Here is a 15,433-nt window from a genome sequence, read left to right as displayed (position 1 = left end):
ATCTTGTCCCTGTAGCTCCTTAGTCACTGATTGACTATGCAGTGGAAGGGAGAGAGCTGGAGGATTTTGCACCAACTCTTAAACGCTCTGGCAAGAAGTGACACACTCACTTTTATTTACAGCCCATGCCAGAATTACTCATAACTGCAGGAAATCTGGGAATACGAGAGGAGCGTGCATGCATATTCAGGGAGAATCAATGTCTTTTCCATGGTTTTTCTGGCTGTGTAGAAAGGAAATGCCCTCCAAATACAACATCGCTGCTGCTTATAAATAGGACAAAATTTAATACACGAGTGTACGTGAGTGTTCACACCTTCTTTCCTTCTCTGCAGCAATGTGTCCCAGCAATTCTCCTGAGAATTTGCTGTGCCGAATCAGCATGACAGTTAAAGCTGTAAAGCTGAGACTAATAAGAATAATGGTGACAATTTCCTGAGTGCTTTCTGTGTGACAGACACCACACAGAATGCTGTCTGACGTACAATATCACTTAATAACTACAAAATCTCTATGTGTTGGTATTAATGTAATGCTCATTTAACATGCAGGCTGCTCAGACTTGGTTTGAAAAGAGCAGAAAGTTGCCATTGGTGGAGAATGAAATAGATCTGGAAGGTGAACTGGGGAGGGGATAAAAAGTCAAGAGAAAGTGGGGTTGAGGATAATGTCTTAGGAACTAATCATCTTCATGGTAAATTAAATTTTAAGAAGTTCTGCTGTCCATTTGCGATGGACCCACCTTTGGAATTTTATTGAAAGATACTTCAGTAAACATTTAAAATTCTTTTTAATTATTGGTAGATAGTCAATGGTGTTTCTTCTGTACAGAGACAGGACTTACAAAGGAACCAGAGTCTTAAACATTTTCTTCTGTAAATCTGTGTTTTGTCAGTTGAATTTGCAGGACCCCAGACCCTAAAACTCAGAGGGTAGAGAAAACTTTTTTTCCTCTCCAACAGTATAATGCATAGCCTTCAATTTGGAGCATTATCCCTGTTTTTTCTTCTGCTGATTTTTGATTCTTCTCTGTTATTTTACCATCTCAATCATCTTGTGAAATGATTATTCTATTATACAAGAGAAGGACCTGGGGTGCAGAGGCGAAGTACCCTGTCGTGATCACACAGCTTCTAAGTGGGACAACTGCGATTTGAACTGTGGTCCCTCAGATACAAAAGACTGTGTTCTTTTTCACCATGTTCTACTCTACTCCTCTGCCCTTCATAATACCATCCTGGACTGCCACGAACAGGTTTGATGTGGAAAACAAACAGAATTGATCATTTCAAAGCATTTTGGTGGATGGAAGGGGTTAGAGAGCCAGTCCCACTCCTGGAAGATGGGCTGAGAAGTGCTGTTGTGATCGATAAGCCAGGATTCTGCTCAACAGTCTTGTGAAATAAATTCACAATGTGTGTGTGTGTGTTATTGGCAATAGCCCTGGAGCTGGGAATGTGAATGGTAAGAACAAAGCTGTGAGAGCCTTAATTCAACATTGTGTTCCTTCCAAGTAACAAGGATCGCCAATCAACCAAGGTTAGTTTAGCCTGCCAAGTAAACTTACCTTCCACACTGTACTTTGCAGCTGAAGGATGCCCAGTCAGACACAGAGGAATTACAACACTCAGTAGAGAGGTGAACACTCACTGAAGTTCTATCTCATTTGGGCCACTCACAGGAAATGCTACGCCTTATGTTCAGTATTGTGGTCCATTCACTCAGCACCCTTCAGCATCAGCGTCAGCTCCCTCTTCCTGAGAAGGACTCAGAGGCTTGGGGATGACAGACAACTTGCCCAAGTCCTCAAACAGCTGAGTGGCAGCCCCAGACTTCACACTCAGGCAGCCAGCTCCAAGGCCTTTTCAAGGATAGTTAATGCAGAAGAGGTGCAAAATCTAATATTTGTTGACCATCTGATGTATAAGGAATTTTCCATGTGGTAATCCACTGGTCCCTGAAGCAACCCTACTTAGTTGTGATTATCTTTATTTTATAGTTTGAGGAAACCAAGGTGTCATGTAGGGTCTCTGGTCCCGCTCCCTGCACAGGAATGCAGGATATCGTGAGGCCAAAAAGGAACAACATGGATACGGAGCCACGGATAGGGGTTTCGTACCACTAAAGGAAATAGATATACAACCCCAGGAAGTGCAGAGTCCCAAACAAGATGAATCCAAACAGGCCCACACCAAGACACATCATAATTAAAATGCCAAAGGTTAAAGCCAAAGAGAGAATCTTAAAAGCAGCAAGAGAAAAGCAGTTAGTTACCTACAAGGGAGCCCCCATAAGACTGTCAGCTGATTTCTCAACAGAAACTTTGCGGGCCAGAAGGGATTGGCAGAAAATATTCAAAATGATGAAAAACCAGGACCTACAACCAAGACTACTCTCCCCAGCAATACTATCATTTAGAATTGAAGGACAGATAAAGAGCTTCCCAGACAAGCAAAAGCTAAAGGAATTCATCACCATCAAACCAGTATTACGAGGAATCTTAGAGGGACTTCCTTAAGATGGGAGGAGGATTAGGGATGGGTGAAAGGGGAAGGGATGAAGAAGTACCAGTTGGTTGTTACACAGCAGTCATGGGGATGTAGGGTATAACATAAGGAATATAGTCAATAATATTGTAATAACTATGGATAGAGCCAGGTGGTACTAGTTGGGGGATCGTTCCCTAAATTATATAAATGTCTAACCATACGCTATACACTTGAAACTAATATAAAATAAGATTGAATGTCAACTCTAATTGAAAAATTTAAAAAGGGGGGGGGAAGATGAATAATATTGTGATAGTGTGGTCCAGTGTCAGATGGACTTACAGTGACCATTTCTTTAGCATAGGGAATGAAACCAATAATGTGGCGATGACACTGTGTAGAGCTAGGTGGGGACAGTTGAAAAACTTATGAAGCACACTTGAAACTAATATAATCTTGTATGTTAATTGTATTTTAATTAAAAAAAAATCTTAAACAAGTAAATTAAAAAAATGAAAGAAACAGATTGTGATTGAGGGGTGGAGTTTAGTTTAAGTGCAATGTAGATATTGGGTGGTAGAAATGCCCAGATTCCTCCTACTCATCTCCTTCAGCATCCCAGCATTCCAAAGCTTGGGAATGCTAGCGGGTGCATTCCTTAGCTGGCTTCCTTCTTTGGGGCGGAGAGAAACCAAAGGGTTTTAAAATATCACCAATATAGGACTTACCTGTCTCCTGAGCGGGATAAATGACTTCAAAGACTTTAAGCAGCCAGAAAGATTAATAGCGAAGTCAGAGCTGTGGGCTTTATATGAGTTTTAGTGAAAGATACAGAGGGTGGGGGTGGGGAAAGACGTGATAACTTTGCTTTAAATCCTCTGGGGGGAAAAATGGCATAATAATCCTACCAAGAACTCAGGGCAGTGAAATAGGATCAACGTCACTGGAGAAACATGCCTGGGCTATGGGCTGAATAGAAACTGTGAGCAGCATGACAAAGCAGCGATTCAGCGTGGGATGGGAAATCTCTTCTGACAGTAATTATGTGTATTGAAGGAACAGAACAGGATCACTAGGTGATGATTTCCCCTTCCCGTTGTAAAGGTCTGTGAGCCAAGCATCACCGGGTATGCGGGTCAGCGGAAGTCTTCTGAACAAATGGTGAGGCACTGCTTGTCACTTTCAGCAGGTGCCCAGAGCAGGGTGGGTAAGTCTGGCCCTGCTGTCTCTTTTTAGAAGGACTGAAATAATTTTACATTTTTAAAGGGTTGAAAAAAATCCAACGAATAAGAGTATTTCGTGACATATAAAAATAACAGGACATTTCAACATCCACAAATCAAGTTTTATCGGAACACTGCCAGGCTCATTCCTTTACATACCCTGCAAGGCTGGGTATGTGCTACAGGGGCAAGATTGAGGAACTGTGACATGTGGCCCCCAAAGCCTGAAATATTTACTATCTGGCTCCTCACAGAAAACATTTGCCAATCCCTGGCCTAAAAGAACTGGCCTAGAAATAGTCAAATTCCTTCTGCTTGTTCCACCCAAGTTCAAGGTTGATTATTCTTGTCTGAGCGACTGGAATTCTTGCTAACTTGTCACCGGCTATCTGTCAGTATTGCTTCTGTGAATAAATTTCCCATGTATCAGGCATAGAGATCTTTTTCTAAACAACTTTGTTGAGGTACAATTTATAGACTATTAAACTCATCCATTTTAAGTGTGCAATTCAATACCTTGTAATAAATTTAACATGTTGCGCCACCACCCACCACCATCTAGTTTTAGAACACGTTTGCCACCCACTAAGATTCTTTGTGTCCATTTCCAGTGAATCCTCCCACCATCCCACCTCAGCCCCAGGCGACCAAGGTGACTGCTTTTAATGTCTACAGATTTGCCAGTGGCCATCCTGCTCCTGACCAATCTTCTGCTTCACCCATTGCCAGAGAACCCTTTTTTAGCATCAATCAGACTCAAAGCTGTACAGCTCAGAGTCTAAGCAAAAGTCCTGGTAATGGCCCCAAGGTCCTTCATGACCTAGCCCCTGTTACTGCTCTAATTTTGTCTCTTACTCTTCTCTTTATTAGCTCCACCGGCCTGAGGCTGACCCCTCCAGAACCAGAAGGTAAACTGTTGGGAATGTTTCCACATTTGATGTGGCGTCAGGATACAAGGACAATTGGACTTTCCTCAGGGGAGACACCTTACACGTGGGGAAGAAACTGGGTCCCACGTCAACAGGATGCCCTAAGCTCATTGTTGGAGGCTGACATTATTAGGAACAATGACTGTTCCCAGGAGTAATTGGGATGTGAGGATGAATGGGCTTTTGCTCTATTTGTGCAGATGGAAAGGGATTTTCTCAGGGATATAATTTTTAGGCTCTTTGTCATGGAGAGACTGGGGGAGGGTACGTTTTGTTGGGGGAGGGGTACATGGTTGCAGAACTGATGTTCTCCTAACTGCCAACTCAGCTTCAGGCCTTCGCAGTGACCTTGGAGCTGGATGATGACCTTGTATCAGAAGAGCAGTTATCTCCTCTGGTCCCTACAGGCTACAGGCACTGTTTTAACAATGAATTATGTCCATCGGCATCATAACCAGCCTGCCCCGTGTTAGCCAACTTTGTCCTTTGACTTACAGAGGGAATAGTGGCAACTTGGATGGGTTGTTGTTTACCTTTGTGCATGTCGGGTTTTCAAATGGGCTCGTGTGTCAGATGACGATGCCCCACCCTGTATGCTCTCTGCCCACCTCTGAGTTCACCTGCAGTTGTAGCAGGTAGGTCCCAGCAAATAGGCAGTTCCCCACTCCCACTGGCCATAGCTTTCTGCTCCTCTGCCTTAGGGCTTTGACACTTTGGAGCTTGTTTAGCTGTAGCACAGGGAAACCTGATAGAGTAGGGCATTTCAAGCCCGAGGGGCAACCCTCAACCCAAGAAGAGCAGGAATCAGTGGATGAATGGTTGATTCCTGTCCCAACGTTGAACAATTCTTTGGTACATTTATGTGGGTTCTTAGAGGGTTCCTGGTGTAATTGAGCCCAGTTACCCACAAGGATCAGCTCACTCTTTATTGGCTTTTCTCCCTCCTCATTCCACTCTCCTGCTCTCTCAGTTGTATTTCCTGGGATCGTTTTCCAAATAAACTATCCCTACCCACACATCTTGTCTCTATTCTTGTGGAAACTGAATTAAGGCAGCTTGGCATGTGGGCACAGCATAGAGTCAAAGCTGTCACTCATTGAACATGTGCTAGATACTTTGCTAAGTTCTCTACATCAATCCAGACAATCACCTTTCAAGGTTGATATTATCTTCCCCACATTACAGGTGATAAATTAAGGCACAAGAAAAGGCTAGGTAATTCTCGGAGTTTCCCCATCCCACCCCCCTCTTTCTCATGACAAAACATGCCTTCCTCCTATACTGATGATAGAGAGAGGCAATTTGATGAGCTTTACTAATTTCCTTCCCATTGACTCCCAGTCCCTCTGAGTCATCCATTCTTTCTTCCTCTCACAGGGTTTAGGATGTGAAGCTTCTTCAAAGGAAATAACATGAGGCTTGAGGGCAGGTGGTCCTGGGTTCTATTTATAACTTCCACTTAAGAGTTTCTGACATTGCGCAGGTCTTTTTATGTTTCTGGGCCTTGATTTCCTCATCTATAAAGTGGGAGTGATGATGTCTTATCACTGTAATGATTGGATAATGTTTTAATAACTGTACTTCCACAGCGCGTATAGTGACTGTTTCTAAGGAAATGTGCAATCAACATCAGCTGTCTTCATGGCTATGAGCTTTACTTTTGCATTTGGTTCTTTTCTTCCTCTGGGTCTTAAGGCCATCAATTATTTTTCTTTCTCGTGTCTGTATTCTCTCCTTCTCAACTGCTTCCTTTCTCACATCTTACAAATATACTCAAGTCTCCTCTATCACCCCCGCCAGTAACCAATAACAAACCCTCTCTACTTGTCACTCCATGTCATCAACGAAACAAATAACATTCTGCCACACAATCACAGAAATGTCTATTTATTAATAAGTGGTACAGTATTTACTTTTTAAAGATAGAACATAAAAAAAATCAGGTAAGAATTATTTGCATAAGATATATGGAAATCAACCTATTAAAGTTCAAATAGTGGACAGAGCCAGAATATAAATTACACGTACAGTTTAAAAATTACAGGAAATGATATTATAAAGAGCACTAAAGGCCACTTGTGGAATAGTTGTGTTCCCGTGTAAGCCAGGACATGAAGAAAGCCTACTTGTAGCATGGAGACAAATTCAAGGAGCAAGGCACCAGAATTCTATGCCATAAGAGGGGTTAAAGAAAATACAGTCCAAAATCAAATACAATGGATTCGTGTCATTGGAAATTTGCTCTTTAGAGGTTGGTGTTTTCAATCCCCATTACATTAGAAAGAGAAAAAAGAAAAAGAATAGCATATCCAATTGGAAGCAATGTAGAGAGCACTTTTCTCTTTTAAACAGGGAATGATCGACAAATCTGGTGAAGCTGGCCCATCTTTCTAAGGTGATTTTCAAGACGAGGCCTGCCTCACGTTTACAGCAGCAAAATTTCTGATGCTTGACAAAATGGCTGCCCCCAATCTTGGAACTTCACCTTCGAGGAACTTAACCCTTCTCACAGGAACTTGGGGGGTGGAGCTGCTCTTCCTTGCTCCGTTGAAAAAGTATTCAGAGGGGAGAGAAGGGTTCCATTACTAGATCAGGATGGTTTCCACTGGGAGCCTTGATCTTTTGATATCAAGAGAAACACAAATGTTCTGTATATTTGGCTTCCCAAAGAGTGTTTCTGAAGACTCACCTGTTTCTGCAGGATTTCAAAGACCTGAAACAAAGGTACAGTCTAGAGACAAAAGACCAGAGTCAGGGGGGACATTATTTGAACTTGTTCGGTTAAAACAATGACAGGACATCCTTGGGGGCCAACAACAAGGGGCTCTTATGGGATTAGCTGCAGCCACACGGAACTCCCAGAGCTAAGGGATCCCAGCAGGAGCCAGATGAATAATTTATGTGGCATTATATTCTGCCACTGACAGCTGGATTGCGAAACCACTCATAGGAACAGGCAGGACTCACCAAATAGCTGACTGAAGCAGTCTTTTCTCCAGGGACCCAATGGGTCTGTGATTGTTTTTCTATAAAGGTCACTGGGCAGAGGTGGGCAGGGCATGGTGGAGGACCACAGGGCACAATTTGAGGGCATTTCCATTGACCTGGGAAACTTGGGGGTGGGGGCAGAATGGAGGTACACATGCTTTGGTTATGATCCCTGCTCTACCTCTGATAATGAGTGACCTTTGCAAGACATTTTCCCTCTCGGCTTGTTTCCACATCTATAAGATGGAGACAATACACCTCCCTCGTGGAATTGCGACGAGGATTGCATCAAGTCAAGAGACAGAACTGTGATGTCACATGCATGAAGAGAGCTGAGGGTCAGTTTCTCCCCGCTCCCCTGGCCTCCATCTTGTGGGCAGGAACATAGGAAGAAAACACTCTCCCAGTTTTCGTTTCTCTTAGGCATCAAATTGTAATTCATCTGACAAGTCTAAGAGGAGTTACAAATATATTCCTAATCACGGGGCTAGGCTTTTCACCAACATTCAGGTTATTCTTAAAGAGAGTCTCTTTTGATTTATTTCCCCGAAACTTATTTTAAGGACAGTGCTAACATGGGGGCTAAGAAGACTTAGGTGGAATGATAGACTTTAAAATCAGTGGGTCAACTATTGCCATCCAAGAACTCGAGCACCTTTATATGTCTTAGGAGCTTCTGGTTCAGTCAGATTTAGGAGCACTGAACTTCCTTCTACTGGGTTTAACAAGGGCTGTTGGGGAACCTGCTAGATTCCGGCAATTCTACCCCAAGAGTAACATAAGTAGAAACCCACTGTGGAAATCCACATTGGAGCCAACAGAGGCCTGTTTACTTCCTAAAATAATTTCCTAGTTACACAAATGTAAAATGTCTTCTGAGTGGGTTGAATCCCGTTTGCTTCTTTGTCGCTTTTGGTGAAGAACTTAGAGAGCTGGTTGTAACCTGGCCAAAACGGGCATTCTCTGGGACAAAGCAGGAGGAACCAGGCTGCGCTCAGGAGAGACCCAGAGATTACAGCACAAAGGGACACCTTTAGTAGAACTGGCAACTTGGGGTCATATAGATCCCAACAGAAATCACATCCTATTTCCTAAAATCAAACCTATAAACTTTTTCTCAAAGAAAAGTTCTGCTAAATTGACTTATAGATGAGAGTACAATATGAAGCATGATTCTGGAACTCAGTGAGTCCAAGTAATGGACTAAAGAGCTGAACCAGTCCAAGCTTGGCAGGCCAAGGAGGAGACAAAAATAGAAGACGTCAGAGGAGGGGAGGGGAGGGGAGGGGAGGGGAGGGGAAGAAGAAACGTTATCATCTTTCAAAGCATGGGGTCCCCACCCACATTCCAGAGAACAAGTCCCAACCAAGGTGTCTAGTTTCACAGTTCTTGAGTGGCCAGGAAGTTTTTCTTCATCTCCTGGTCTCAACAACAATACTTGGTTCTCATTGGTTATTTGACTTTTAGTTTTGGGTCCTCAACATCTGGACCAGGAGTTAGGAGCCTTGGGTTCTCAACACACTCTGCTAACCAATCACTCACTCCATCATTGACTATGATTCTCTTCTCTTGAGCCTCTGCTTCCTGATCGAAAAAGAGAGGGGGTTGCTCTGGGCGAGTAAGGTAACTAAGGTCTCTTTTTGCTCTGAGCATCTAGGAATCTATGAGTTTATATCTCCCGGCAGCTACGCTAATAAAGCAAAATCCTAGGCACAATTTGCCGACATGGGTGCTGAAGTTGAGGCTGTTAAAAGGCCGGGAATAAATTCCCTAGGGAAGGTGTGGGCAAGCTTGAATCTTTCTTCTGGAAGTTCTCCATTCACTGTCAGGATGTTGTCTGACAGACGTCACGGCATGGTGGCTTTTCCTCGTTGGAACCCTTAGCTCCTTTGGACTTAATTATTCCTATTACTTGGCTTTGCCTCCCACAAAGGATCCTTTGAGAGAATGGTGTAATATCTGGTATTGTATGTCCAATGGAACTGCCACAGCCCAGCTCCTGGGATCCAACATTCCTGCTTTTCCTCATTTTAATACAAAAGTAAGCATTCTAATTTGTAGAGATATATTTACTTAAAAAGCAATTGTAAAAGCGCCTGATTTTGTTATGTAATAATTGGGATTGTCTCCACCACCCTTTTTCTGCAAAAAAATATTTTTCTGGTGTAAATTTAGGGTTCATAAGTAATACCAAAGAGTGCGACAATAGAATCCACACATACTGTAAGAAAGGAGTATGTTTAACAGCCCCCAGTACGTAGCCATCCCTGTACTAGGAACTTTGTATGTATTGATTGTCTCACTTAAAAATCAAAACAGGACAGAAAAGTCAAGCACTTTTGAATGTTCTGAAACTCAAATTCAACTAGGTCACCTCTATGGCCATCTTCTCTGACATTTCCATTATTGGTTTCCAAAACCACTAACGCTATGCAGGTAGCCTGGTTCCTAACGTGTTCTAACCTGGGCATTGGTGAGGTGAGACCTGCTGCCTAGTTTAGGGTACTCCTGACTTAGTTTTGAATAGTGTAATACCAGTAACACAAGAAATACAGGTTGATTTGGATACAAAAGAAAAGAAAAGAAAAGAAATAAAGAAAGGACTTACAATCTTTTTAAAAGTTCATCCTGAAATAAACAAGCCTTCAAGGACAAGTGAAGACCTGGGGGAAATTCCTAAGGTGCCTGGGGTTCACAAAACAAGGAAAGCCCTTGTGGTCCTAGGTGCCTTGGGGACATAAGCATGGAAAACAAAGAGCAGCTCTGTAGTGTCTCCTGGGGAAAGCCTGGCATGCTCGGCAGCACTGCACAGTCAACTTCTTAGAGCCCTGGACAGACTTCTTCTCTTGCCCCTGAAGAATTGGATCAGCAGAACCCCACAGGCAGACTCATGCCTTTCTCTTGAGACAGATGCTGTGGCTTGGTCTGCACCGTACGCTGCTCTTAGTCCATGTGATGAAAGGGAAGTAGCTCAGCTCCTTGCCTGAACTCAAGCCTGCAGGAGTTTAGGGAGGAGAAGTCTGGTGTTTTCAAGAACCTTCCCGGAAACTCTAGAACTTCCTTCTTAGACAGCTTATCTGGAGCCATAAAGTCCAAAGCATTGAACCCAAACTCAGAGTCCCCATTCAACCCATTCAATCTTCCCTGGGCTGATGGGATTGCTACTGTTTTGATGCAGAATTTTTGCTCTCACGTTACTCCACGTTCAGTCTCTCGATGATACCAAGCTAAGAAGCACTGCTGTCTGTATAGTTGTCTTCAGCGATGAAATCAGTACTTGTCATTCCTTGGTAGACATAGTTTTGAAGGGACCTCTCGTATTTGAGGTCACCAGATTTCTAGCTTTTTGAAAGCAGGAACTGTGGTTTTCTTAACTGAATTTTTAGTGCATTATACAGTACCTAGCAGACAGCTTAATAAACTTGTAAATGAATAAACAAATGTTTTTATTACACGGTCATTAGAGTGGAGTGGAATTATGAGAATAGTCTTGGCAAATGATGAGTAGATCCTGTTATATTAGAATTTTCTACAAGTAGTTATTTCTTCAACTTATGGTGTCCAGGAACTGCCCTACATAAAACAGGCAAGTCATAATACATAATTGTTGATTAATTAGCTAATATTGCACTGTAGTATACCTTGGGATTTTCTAGATATGTTTTGATGAAAACTAGAGCTTCATAACATCAAAGTCATGTCTAATCAGTCTAAGCTCTCAGTTCCCAGAAAAAGTACAGTTAGTGAATAGAACTGTCTCAAGTTGATTTTTTTTTCTTACAATTTTATTTTCTTAAACTTTTTGTGTTTGCTTGTGTGCTGGTATTTGATAGTCAGAACACACACTTGATCTCAAGTACTTTCTTCTCAGCCCCATAAGGATCACCTTTCACCTACAAAAGTAGATTTCTCATTCATTTTGATCCTGCTGAAACATGACCTCTCAAAATTTTCATAGATCCTATTATGACGCACAGGTACTGAATTCGTAGGAGGGGATCACAGCTTCCCTTGGAAAAATCATGCCTAGTTTTTATGACAGAATCGATTTTAAGGGATTCTGTCAAAACTGCAATGTCCTGGCCACGCTTCCTGGTATCTCTGAAGGAGTATAATCTTGGGCCACATTCTTAACCAATTCTGTTGGATTATTCCATGATGCCGTTCTTTTGTCTGACAAAAAGATCTTTCTAGAAGCATGCATTGCTTCTCCCCATAACTTACGTTTGATCCTAGACCTTGAATTTCTGTCTCATCAATGCTAACCATGCGGATGACACTGTTTATGGTCTGATTTGCTTTCCTGGAATGTATGTTTTTATTTTTGGAATGTATTTTTTAAAGGGGGATGTCAAAGCAAAATATTGCAGAAGATCATGTTTCTCTTTTCTTAGATGGAAAAGAACAGATTTTAAGTTTTGTCATTTATTCATTCATGAAAAATGGATTTTTTGTCTTTGTACGGAGGAGGACAACTTACTACACATTGGAGACATGGTGGCAATGAACACAAACACAGTCTCTGCCATCGTGGCCTATAATCCAGCAGGGAAACGAGCCTGCCCTCCTATGGTTTGGGAAATAACACAAGCTCCAACCCTTTGGAGGTTATTAAAAGAACCTAAGGCAGCCCTCTAACTTTGGGTCTGTGGTGACTAATTTTAACCTGAGGATGAAAGTCTCACTGTTATAGCTGAGCACTACACTGAGTTCTGGGCAAATACCTCTATGAAGATGCTGAAATCAATAGGTTCTGTAAGAATTTTAACAAGTTAAAAAAAATAATCGATGCATATGGAAAGTTTGATTCATTCTTCTTATTTGTTCTTTCAAATAATCCATATACATGTAATAGAACAGAGCAAGATGTCAGGTGGTGGGGGCGCTTAATCATTTCTGGTGAAAGATTCCAGGAATGTCAGAATTCAGAACCAATCCCTAAACAAAGGGCATAGGGATTCTTAGCTCATGAACTCCAGTGGCACTTTCTGGGACATTGAAGGGACATTGAAGGACCAAATGATCCATGCCTTTTGCTCTTCATTGCTGGAAGGTCAAATGGCCAACCATAGGAGAGGGGGCTTTATGTCTGATGTGTGTGATCATTCTTGTGTATTTCCCTCCTCAGACTTTAAGGTCAACACCCATCCATTTGTGGCACTCTCCACCTAAAACTCCCTTTCTACCTCTCGCAGTGCCTGCCCTTGGCCAGGGACTACAGACTTTGGCTGTAAATTCCTGAAGTCAGGGACCAACCATTCATTATTACTGTACTCTAAGCCTTTTGCACGGTACGTGTTGACATGCAGGTTGAAAGGAACCAAACTCTGAGGAAGTAGTTCCACTCTCCAATATAGTTACATGCAAGACCACGGCATTAGGTAACGATGAAACCATCAACTAGATGTCTGCCACGGATATGATGGCTCTTGACAAGACTGTGAGAGAGAACTTGCAAGCAGACATTCGTTTAGGTCATTTCTATCACCTTGATGGTTACCATGGCAACCATTCACAACCAGAGCTCAGATGTGTAAAAAGGTGTGACAATAACACTATGGAATAGTCACTTAGCTAATTCAACCCAAACCTAACAGAAACTTTTAACATTAAAATGTTTCAGAGTAGCGGTTTCCCATACGAGATCACAGCTTATTAAGCTTGTCCTTAATATATAATACTTAGACAGTTGGGCAGTGTTCTCCAGGCTGTGTGCTTACACTTCATCTAGTCTTATTGGTTACGGGCAGTTTAAAATTTCTGAAGGAGTGAAAATGGATGGTTCTGGAAATTTTGCCCATTTGCATATGAAAACATGTTGTAGCTTACTTGTATTATTATTTTTTTTTCCTAGATCCAAAACGCAATGCATCAGTAAGCGTAGTTTGCAATGAAAGCAGACATCCTTCTCCTGCTGGCTAAACTGCGTGGTAAGTGCTTTCCACATGAAACAGAGTACCAGTATCTGGAGACTGGAGACCAGCTAAGGAAGCAAGTCAGCTGACTGGGCTTTGAGTCCCTGCTCTCCAGGAGACAACGGAAGGACCCCAGCCAGACATGTCTCTTTACTTGAGCCAAAGGTTTCTCATTTTTACAAAGAAGGATGTAAACCAGATAGTTGCTGTGCCCTCTTGACTTTAATTTCTATTTGAGATGGATATTTTGTACAAGCATCATGGGGAGGAATGGGAGTTGCCACTGCATTTTGAAGGCACTGCACTTAGCTGCTCCCCAGTGGGACACCTTACTTCTGATAAATTTCACAATCTTTGGCTACATCAATTGGGAACGACTCTAACTTGTGTGTGTGTGTGTGTGTGTGTGTGTGTGTGTGTGTGTGTGTTTCCTCCCCACCAATTCATAACTCATCCGAAATGCTACACTTGGGACTACCACCATTTTTTCCAGATGAGGAAACTGAGGCATGCTACTAGACAATGGCAGACTAAGGGGGGGTAGGTCCCTTTAAGAGCTTTTAGAAGGTTTTGCCAGTTTTTCTAATTAATAATTTTTAAAATTCTTGGTTTTGGCGATGTGATGACCCTCTCCTTCCTTTCCTGACATTTTAGCTCAGAAGGCCACCTCATAGGCACGCAATGCATTTTTTGTGTGGAGAAAATTATTTGCTTGCTTTAGAAAATAGTCAATCGATCAGTGGAGTGTGTTACATAAAGGGGCGGTGATTGGAGAAATAAACTACTTTCCCTGCTTACCAAACCAAAACCCAAAGCGACCGACCAAACAGACAAAGAGCACAACTCATCAATAATTTCTCCCTGTACTGGTCCAACCGTGATTAAAAGTAAGAAGAGCAGGTAAATGTGTATCCTAGAGGAAATTAGCAGTACCATTTATATAGTGTCAAGTCATGCAAACCATGCTGAAAAGGAAGCGGCTCCGTTGTGGTGACATGGGGAAGACAAGGCCATGACAAGCCCCTGCCTGGGTGTGGGTCCACTGCACACATACATGCGTTGGGTGCACCCACTGATGCTCTCACTGCTAAGTGTCGGGCGTGAGAGCAAGTGAGCTACACAAAGTCTGTCTACAGTACAAGGGAGGGTCAGCCTGTGGCCCCTTTCAAATGGGCTTGTTGGAAGGGGTCCATATGGAATCAGAAATCCCGTCCCCTGTGGATGACAGAGGCATAGAGCCACTGGGGGTGAAGGGGTCTGTGTCTGTGTCTGTCTCACCCTCGGCGAGATACCGTTTCTCCCTCATCCAGCTGGAGCCCCCGTTGGGGCCAAACACGTCGTCTCTGTCCTGGGAGATGCTGAAGCCACTCAGAGACCGTTCCAGCTCCTCGTGGTTGACGGACATCAGGGACAGGGGTGTGTCGCTGTCCCTTGTGATGCTTCGTCTCTGCCGGGGGGAGGCCCAGTCGGAGCAGGGCTCGTGCAGTTCCACCTGGGACTGGTAGCTCATTTGGGAGTCGAGAAGAGTCAAGATAGGCAGGACCGTGGGCCTTTCCATATATGGTGCTGTCGTGGACAAAACGGTCGCTTGAACCTTTCCAGAACTGGGTCCCCCTCGGGGCGGGTTTGCTGGGTCATGGGTAAAGAACCCATAGGGGCCCACTTTGTCCACGGGCACCTGGTGGAAACTGTAGGGGGGTTTGGGGGCTCCTGTCTCAGAATAGTTGCAAATGATGGTTTGCAAGTTCTCTTTCTCATCTCCCTCAGCTGGTGAGGGGGTCCCCTTGGGCGGGAAGTACTCCGTGACGTGCACCCGCATTCGTTCCATGTGCTGCGTGTGCATGTCCACGAGGAAATCCAGTTTCTTCCCCATGTCATGGACCTGGAAA

The 15,433-nt window shown here is 43.2% G+C and overlaps 1 protein-coding gene across 2 annotated transcripts in view; it reads right to left on the bottom strand.

Moving 5' to 3' along the window:
• Window positions 1-6,512: 6,512 nt before the first annotated feature.
• The window catches only part of KCNQ3 (potassium voltage-gated channel subfamily Q member 3), a 226,151-nt gene continuing 217,230 nt past the window's right edge, over window positions 6,513-15,433 (bottom strand). For both annotated transcript variants that reach the window (XM_081070100.1, XM_081070099.1), the window contains exon 15: window positions 6,513-15,426. In XM_081070100.1, coding sequence (XP_080926226.1) covers window positions 14,710-15,426 — 717 coding nt within the window. In that variant the 3' untranslated portion in view covers window positions 6,513-14,709. The remainder of the gene's footprint in view (window positions 15,427-15,433) is intronic.

Source organism: Rhinolophus hipposideros (assembly GCF_964194185.1).
Source record: "Rhinolophus hipposideros genome assembly, chromosome: 13".
Lineage (NCBI taxonomy): Eukaryota > Metazoa > Chordata > Mammalia > Chiroptera > Rhinolophidae > Rhinolophus > Rhinolophus hipposideros.
The sequence above is the reverse complement of the archived record's forward strand: the minus strand, read 5'-3'. Positions and strand labels throughout refer to the sequence as shown.